The 9,337-nt window shown below is 46.0% G+C and overlaps 1 protein-coding gene across 1 annotated transcript in view; it reads right to left on the bottom strand.

Annotated features, from left to right (window-relative positions):
* Positions 1–8,989, bottom strand: part of SNX30 (sorting nexin family member 30) — a 47,640-nt gene extending 38,651 nt beyond the window's left edge. Inside the window, exon 1 of the mRNA XM_059873436.1 lies at positions 8,708–8,989. Within this exon, the coding sequence (XP_059729419.1) occupies positions 8,708–8,869 (162 nt within the window). The 5' untranslated portion in view covers positions 8,870–8,989. The remainder of the gene's footprint in view (positions 1–8,707) is intronic.
* Positions 8,990–9,337: the final 348 nt, after the last annotated feature.

Consider the following 9,337-nt stretch of genomic DNA (forward strand, 5'->3'; position numbering starts at 1 on the left):
TGCCTGTTGTATGAACTTTGGATTATTGTCTCAATTTTCAGAACCATTTCAGCTAGTTCCACTAACCAGTATCACTTAAGTGCTTACTCTGATAAATACCTCTTGGTTTAAGTGAAATATCTGGTGAAGAATCAACAGTTTTGTATTGTAACATCACCTACAGATGAAAGTGACATCTCTTTCCATCCCTTGACCTACCCAATTTATAAAGTAGAATTTGTCCTATAAATTCACCTGTCAAAACACAGAACTACAGAATAGGTAAGGTTGGAAGGAATCACATTGGGTCATCTGGCCCAGCCTCCCTGCTCAAGCAGCATTAACCCAGAGCATGTTGCACACTATTGCACCCAGACAGCTCTTGAATATCTCTAGTGAGAATACACATCTATGAGCAGCCTGTTCAATGTTCCATCTCTCACACAGTAAAGCTCTTCCTCATATTCAGCTGGAACTTCTTGTGCATGTGTCTGCTTCACTGGTCTTTGCTGTATGACTAGGCACCACTGGGAGAAGCCTGGTCCATCCTCTTGATATCCTCCCTTCAGATACTCATAAGTATTGATAAGATCCTCTCAGCTGCCTCTTCTCAAGGCTGAAAAGCCCCAAGTCCATCAGTCTTTCCTCACTAAGAGAGATGCAGTCCTCTTTGATGCCCTTCACTGGACCTGCTCCAGGAGTTCCATGTCTCTCTTGTACTGAGGAGCCCAGAACTGGACACAGCATTCCAGGTGAGGCTGCACCAGAGCTGAGCAGAGGGGCAGGGTCACCTGCCTCAGCCTGCTGGCACTGTGTTCATATTGCAGCCCAGGATGTCACTGGCCTTCTTGGCCACCAGGGCACTGCTGGCTCATGGAGAGCTTGTTGTCCAGCAGGACCCGCAGCTCCTTCTCTGCAGAGCTGCTTCCCAGCAGGTCACCCCCAGGCTGTGCTGGTGCCTGGGCTTGTTCCTCCCCAGGGGCAGGACCCTGCACTTGCCTTTGCTGAATTTCAGGAGGTTCCTCAGTGCCCATCTCTCCAGGCTGCTGAGATCCTTCTGAAGGGCTGCACAGCCCTCTGGGCTATCGGCCGCTCCTCCCAGCTTCGTGTGTCAGTGGAAGTGCTGAGGAGGCCTCTGCCCCTTCACCCAAGTCACTGATGGATAAATTAAACAAGACTGGGCCCACTACTGGTGGGAGACACCATAAGTGACAGGCCTCCAACTGACTGACTCTGGGATCTGCTGTTCAGCTGGCTCTCAATCCACCTCCCTGTCCACTCATCCAGTCCACTCTCCCTGAGCTTGCCTATGAGGATGTTTTAAGAAACAGAGCTGGAAGCCTTTCTGAAGACAACATCCACTGCTCATCCAACAGGTAGCTGTTTCTTCATAGCCGGCAATTAGGTTGGTCAAGCATGATTTAGTGAATCCATGCTGACTACTCCCCATCACCTTTTCATCCTCTCTGTGGATAAAGATGGCTACCAGAATTCATTGTTCCATCACCCTTCCAGAGACTGAGGTGAGGCTGAGTAGTCAGTAGTTCCCTCTTGGTCTCCCTTGCTGCCCTTTTTGAAGGCCATTTAAGCTGGACTGGCAATGGAAATGATAACTCATTAAAATAATTACAGTTTACTAGAGTTTTTTTTTTCCATCTTCAACTGGTAGTTGAACTGATAGCAACTGGTAGCTAGTAGCTATCTTACTGTCAGTTATTGCCCTCAGTAACTGGAAAGGAATTGTCCCCCCTTGTTTTTCAATAATTCATTAAGAGTAACTTTACACAGATTTTACTTCACAGTTATAGCTGCTATGGTGGAGTTCAGACCTTTTTTCACCATTATGTCCTAATGATAGAAGCGGTTTTCCCCAGCCACAAGATCTTGGAAATTTCAGCTGCACTGGCATCCAGGCTCAGGCAGTCAACTCAGTCACAACTGAAAGAGTCAGTACAGCTCAACATGAAAGATCTTGTTCATGGTTAGCAGAGAACAAGCCTCAGCAAAGTTATTTCTGAGAAATACACAAGATAAAATTACATTTTTAATTGACTTATTAAAAGTCTCCCGCAAACTTAAAGCACACACAAGTTACAATCTTAAATATGCATTTCAGGTGTGGCAAGTAGATTTTCTTGCAGCAGCACTAAGTCCACTGCACCAAAAGAGCTGCCTGCCTTGTATCCTGACCTACTTTACAGAGAGCAGTCTCCCAGCTCAGTGCTGGAGCAGACTGGCTCAAGTGACAGCCAGACCATCTGTTTAAGATACCACAAGAGTACACCACTATGCTAGAAGACACCAGGACAACAGTTTGCACATAAATCTAGGAAGTGAGGTCTCCCAGTTAGGCGTGTCAATAGCAAACCTTCGTTCTTTGTTCTCTGCCCCTCCCACCATTAATTACAGGGACATGCTTCCTGAGGCACTGATAGTAGACGGAGGTCCCCACACAACCGTAACAAGAGAACTTTGTTATCAAAGTGGTTATACCTTCCTGTCCATAAATGAGCTGAGAAAGCATTCAGCTACTTGGGTAAGCTTAAGGCACTCCAGCACAGGCAGCTCTGAGGATTCCTTCTCACCATCAAGCATAACTTTTTCCACCACGGCTGACAAGTTACTCCAAGACTCATCCTTCTGAAACACATCTGAAGAACCAAGTTCCTCCATGTGTGCTCTGAATATGTTTCCAATAATCTATCTCATTATGTATGAAGCAATTCTGTTGAAAATATTATGAAAGCTATGCAACACTGAATTTAACCTCAAAGTATACAACCCTCCCTCCATTAAGCTGAAGTAAGAACCACAAAGTAATAATACTGTTGTACAGTAGAAGCTATGTTTAGCTTTACCAAGAGAGATTGAAAAAGTAATGGTACTAAAATAGTTATGCTGATTCAAGTGTTTGTTCCAACTTGCTAGCTATCCTTTATCTTGTTCAAAAAATAAGTGAATTGCCAATTCAGGAAACTTGCTGTTTGTTTCATAGAGACCACTGAGTTTTACAACAGTACTAGAGCACCTACGGTGTAAGATACCATGAGAGTACCCTTTCCCATTTCTAAACGTGAAGGCAACTGTAAGAGCACCTTCATTAAGGACCTAAATGATGGAACAGGGTATGTCCTCAGCAAGTGTACTTAGAGTACACAAATGTAGAGAATCCTTGATCAGATGTCTGTGCTGTCATTCAGGAAGACCTCAACAGGCTGGAGAAATGGGCTGTGGGGTATCTCAAAACATTCAATACGAGGGAATGCAAAGTCCTGCACCTGCCAGGAGCAACCCCATGCAGCAGTGTGTGCTGGAGGCTCATTGACTGAAAAGCAGTTTGGCACAGGGAATGAAAAAAAACCCCACAGACAGTGATGGAAAAGTTGACCAAGAGCCAACAGCATGCCTCAAGGCAAAGAAGGCAAACAGCCTGAAGATAATAATGCTCAGGGAATCTTATCAGTAAGGATAAATATTTGATGGAACCGTGTGCAGAAGGAAGGAACAGACTCTTTTTAGCGAAAATTTAAATACTGGAAGTTTTACTTAAACATGAGAAAGACATTTTACTTTGTGGGTGACTGGATGCAGGAACAGGATGCCCAGAGAGCTGTTCAAAAAACAACTTCACAGCATCCTGGGCAGCCTGGCCTATCTGAGTCAAAAGTTTGGACGAGACAATATGCAGAAGTGCCTTCTAGCCTCAACCTGCTGTGACTGCCATTTTTGCATCCTATAGATATGAGCAGAGGTCAACCCCATCTATACTGACACTGTTTCCCAAGATCACCAACTTCAGCTTGACCTTCCACAGTCTTCAGTCTCTCCCACAACTGAGAATTCACCTCCAGCTTCCTTTAAGAACAATACATGGTGACGGTCTAAGCTCTCATCTAGTCAGAGAACGAAGAAGTTTGTAGGTCATGCAGATCTATTTTAAGTTTTCAGATTATACTGCAAACTGGTTTCATCTGTAGGTGGATAAAGTTAAGAGCAATAATCATAAAATAGCAACCAAGGAGGCTGGAAGAAGAGCTTCGAACTCGCAGTATATTTTTTGGAATTGGAGAGGTGCCAGGCTCCCTTTCAGAGTGTTACGTAACAGCACTCCAGCAACACCAAGTACATTTGATCAGGTGCTAATACGAAGTCTAGGAATTCACCAGGGTGGTAACTTGGAAGCAGAGGAGCATGCTAACTATAGTTTTCAGTTATTAACTATAGTTTTCAGAAGGTTGCAGTAGGAGTTTTAAAGTCCATCTCCATGAACTAGCAAATTCAAGGTATGCATTCACTGCAAGCCTGGTATTCCACATCAGCTCTGGTATCTGCTTGATATACTGCCTGTAAAACAGCCTTGAAGCTCCCATAAGTTGTATAGAGTAAACTGAAGCAAACTCAAGGTAGGCAGAGCTTCCAAGAATAAAAGCTAAGAAGGTTACAGGTAACTGGCCACAAGTACAGTAACAGCAGTCAGAAATGTCTGAAAAAGGACAAGGGAGCCTGACTCCTAGGACAGGTAATATATGAAACATTTTGGAGTTCTTCCAAGAAACCAGTGATGCGAACCAGGAGTCTTCTCAGACAGCTGCCAGTCTCAAGGCAGACCACAGCAAGAACAGCCAACACCACCATGTTAGGAACATACTCTTAGATTATACAAGTGTAGAGGGACCACAGCTAGACAACAGTGGAATTAAGCCATACAGAACACTTCCTTTCTAACTCTGCACAGCCTGGCATTTCCAAATCTTAGCAGCAGCCTACTAAATCCACACAAGGGCTGAAGCAGCAGCCTACTAAAGCCTCACAAGGGCTGAATCCAAATCTTCACACAGCAAAATACTGTCTACTTCTCACCTCTGCTCTAAATTCAGCAACCTATTAATACTGCCTTTTCTCCTCATTGTCAAAGCATTTGTCCTGGTGCACAGAGCAGATCTGCTATTGAAAGTGACAAACTTAAGCACTGCAGTCAAGTAGTCATGTGCAAGCAGAACTTCCTTCTTTTTTAAAAAAGAAAAGGCAGAGAGAAATCCAGACACTTCCGCATGTCTTGCCCTCCTCAGCAGTCGATCAGCTCTAAAAATGAGATCTCAATTGGCTTGTATGTGTTCCAAAAGCTAAACCAGCAAGGCCTCAGTTTTACAATTAATTCTACAACTAACCCTACCGTGCAACTTGAGGAATTGCTTTCTTCTTAATGTTTCTACTCTCACCTATGTTAAAAAAACCCCATGCAAAAAAAAAAAAAAGAAAAAATGCAAAACACAAGAAACACGGTAGCACTCAGGTCCAGCTTTAGCCATCTCCTTATCTGAAAGGTAGCAAGGGTGAAGGGAGAATAAACTCTAAGACACTCATGGTGCTCAGGCATCAAGACAGTATTTTAAGCAATTAGATTTCAGGGGAACAGAAATATCTTTGCAGAAACACAAAGCCAATATATAAATGCTTTAGAAACAAGAATCTACAACTCAAGTGTTTCATGTCTCCTGCAGCATGACTGTAAAAGTCAAGTACTTGGCTAAAATGTCCTTTTCATTTAAGAGATAAGATGCTACCAAAGTCAAGGTATCCTGGTTTCTAAAACTATTGTCCATTACAAGTCAGGATAAAGACACTACTTCACATAACAAAAGTTCTGCAGCCTTCTTCCTAAGATTCAGAAAACTTGAGACTGGTCTACTTAGATCGCCTCAGTAAACAGCACAAGAGATTTTCCTTCCCTCTCCAATGACCTACTGTTCTAGTAGCATTAGCCACTGTTCTTGAACTGCAACCTAAGGTTTATGAGACATTAAAGTTACAAAGGATCTGAAATACTACATTATTACCATATTTGAATCAAAATCCAAAAACAGACACAGAGGCAGGTGTTCCTGTCCCCCAGGTTTCTCTGACTCGGGATAAAGTGTTGTTCTTTCTCAATGGATTAAAAAAAAAAGTAAGAAAAGCATGCTTTAAAAACTACAAAGCAGTGGTGGCAGAGGTTCAGCCACTTCTATGCTATACAACAGTGGCAATAAAAATTGAAACACTTTTTGGGCAGAAAACTTCCCTCTACTTCTGAACTTTCTCCACTCAGAAGATTTCAGTCTTAGGTACTTGTAGCCTGCAGCAGATTTTAAGAAGTATTTGCTCAGAGAAAACACAAGGAACCCAGAAAAAGCAAATTATCCACTTCATGGTGATGGGCCAACTATTTTCACTAGCCCTCTTTCTAAAGTGATATCCTAGTACATGTCTGAATATGGACAGTTGTCCTTAAAGAATCTGACTCAAAGAGACTTTGAAGCAGGAGACTTGGACCAAAATTTCTGCAGTACCAATCTCCACCAGATTCTCCCAAAAGACCAGACAGAAGATTAGATCAGCTCCTAGTCAAGTATCAATAAATATTAACTAATGCAGATCTTTAAGCCTAAATCAGACTTGAATACTGACCTCCCTTTGTTACACAGCTATTGAAGTTACTCAGCACTATTAGTTGATTAATGAGCCAGTCTGTCAAAAGATCAATAACCCATCATCAGAGATTAAGATTTTTAAGATTAACACTGGAGGTGTCCAAGGCCAGGCTGGATGGAGCTCAGAGCAATCTGATGTAGTGAGGTATCCCTGTCCACAGCACAGAGGTTGGACTAGATAATTTTTGAGCTCCCTTCCAACCCAAACCATTCCATGATTCTGAGACTGAGACATACAAACCACACAAACAGTGGTTTTACCTGTTTACCTCCACTTATCCTACTCCCTCTGTATACTACTTAATACACAGTGCAGGCATTGCCTTAAAGCTACAACACCTGTTTATTGGTTTTTTTTTCTGACATGGGAAAGAAGTTACTACCTTTTTTTTCCTGCCAGTGTGTGAAATATTAAGCTGAAGAAGAGATATCCCATACACAGCAAAGCTGTTGATCTCCTTCCATCAAGAGGATATGGCTTTTTCTGCTAATTCGGCTAGAAGGCAAAAAAAGTCATATTCTCTTCCTACCGGATATGCTTGTATTCAGCAAGGATCATAGCCTCGTGCCATTTCCAGGTCAAGCACAGAACTGCACTGAAGTCTAAACATCACTTACCACAGCCAGTTTTGCTCTGCCTGTTAGAGTATTTCTATGCTGCCAAGTGCCTAGAACAGAATGGTACTACATGCAGGGTATAGGATGGTGGACTTCATTTCTATTGCTGATGAAAAAACTGGGCAAGAAACTTTTCCACTTATGAGAAGTTAGCTGACCAAAGCCTAAAGCTAAGAGTTATTTCTGCTCCCAGGTTGTCAGGAATACTGATACGCTTCTTAAAACCTCAAAGCAGTAAAGCAGAGAGAAGTTGCCTGCACTCCAAAAGCAAAGAAGTTCTTTAATACAACTGAGGAAAGGCATTATAGGGTGTAAGATACTCCTCATAACATTGCTTCCCACCAGCTATACAGCAGTGTGGAAAAACCGTGCCAACAGCTGCAGCTTCTCAGCTGGCAAGATTTGTGAAGGCAGCTGCCAATTTCTATTGCTACAGGTTTGTCAGACAACAACCTAGTTAGATGATTAAACCATCTATCGCAGACAAAAACCACCACAATTTCTACCCCTGCCTTAGTAGCATACCCTTTTCTCCGCAGGTCATCAACTGACTGATTTGTTAGATGAAGGCCTAAGGAAGAGAAGGTAAACCCTGCTTCTCACTAGAGCAACAGTGAGCAAATGTTCAAGAAGAGGACTCCTTACATGGGCAGGAAGAAGAGCTGAATTCCTACATCACAGCTGCACACAGAAGACAGTGAAATATGGAAGAGGCCAGGCTACCTTGACTCACTCTCCTGTAGCATGGGAGTGTATTGGGCCAGATACTGCTGACAGCCTCAAGGCTTTTGGAGCCTAAGGGATCCATCCTACCCAGAAGCAGCTCCATATTCCCCAGGACAACAGCCATAGAAGAAGTGCTTCCTGCCACCAGCAACTCAGTAATACCTTGTATGCACGAACCACCTGTGCCAGAACTGTTTTTAAACCCACATCATCCCTTGCAGTTCTTGCTCCCAGGAAATCCTACCTTAAAAATTTCAGGAAGACTTGTCTACAGGGATACCAAGTCCTTGCAAGCATAGCTAATGTATCGGCAGTGCTGTACTGCCACTATTGAATTATTACCACAAGGAAGGCACTTCACAGAGTTCACTAGTGTCCTGTGAACATATGCCAGAGCTAGGGAAGGGAAAACAAACATAGATACTCCTGCAGAACACCGTGTCTGTTTTAATGCTAGGAAGAAGTGAGCAGGAGTTCAGCCTGGAAAGGACAATCACAAACAAGCTACATGATAAGGAAACCATGCCAACTTCAAGCCTTCCCCGTGAGGACTACAGGAAGGAGACAGCAAAGGAGCTGCAGCAATGCCTGAAAAATTTACATCCATCTGTAGACAGTATGAGCCACAGGAGATACAGTAAAAAAAATACTGTCTCTCGCAATCCTCCTGTGACAGCGGGACTACCCGTGTCCCAGACGGTTCCCCGCAGCAAGGGACACGATGTCTTCTCCCCCCGGAGCTGCTCTGTGCTCTTGCAATGGATGTCAGCAGCGCCCAGGGCTTTATCTCCCCACGGCGAGACGAAGCTGGGAAAAGGGATGTGTCAGGGAAACACACACACAGTCCTTTTCCCCGCTCTACTTCAACACCAGAGGCCCCTTCAAATGCCGCAACCCCTTCCCCCGGGCCATACCTTGTCGGCGATGCTGCGGGGCAGGAGCAGGTCGGGGCTGGGGGTGAGCGCCGGCCCCATCTCCTCGCTGCTGGACGTGGCCAGGGGATGCGGCATCTCCCGCAGCGACTTGGGCCCGGACGACGGGAGGGGCTTAGGGGCGCTCGCCGCGCCGCCCGACATCGCGCCGGGGCCGGGCAGCGACCGAGGCAAGGAAGGAGGGAGCGGAGGCCGCGCCGCCTCGGCGAGAAGCTGCGGGGCCGCGGCCGGAGCCTGCCCGCCACCGCCGCGATACGAGGAGGCGCAGGAGGCGGCGGCTGCGGCGACGACGGAGGAGGAGGAGCGAGCGCAGCATCCGCCTGCGCCACCGCCCGCCCCTTTCCAAAGCGACATCCGCGCCACCTGCCGCCCCGCCCGCCCCGGCCCGGCGGCGGCGGCACAGGCGCTGCTCTCGGTGGCCACCCGGTGCAGCGGGGAGGGCCGAGGCGGATAGGCGGCCGGGGGATGCATCAGGATTCGCGGAGCCCCGGGCGGGCCGGGGGAGGTAGCGGATCTGGTGGAGCCCCTGGTGGGGCCGGGCCGAGCCGAGCCCAGGGAGGCACCGCGCCACCGAGCAGCCCCGACGGTGACTCCGGACTGCGGCGGTGTCGC

The sequence above is a fragment of the Haemorhous mexicanus genome, chromosome Z, assembly GCF_027477595.1.
Source record: "Haemorhous mexicanus isolate bHaeMex1 chromosome Z, bHaeMex1.pri, whole genome shotgun sequence".
In the NCBI taxonomy this organism is placed as follows: Eukaryota; Metazoa; Chordata; class Aves; order Passeriformes; family Fringillidae; genus Haemorhous; species Haemorhous mexicanus.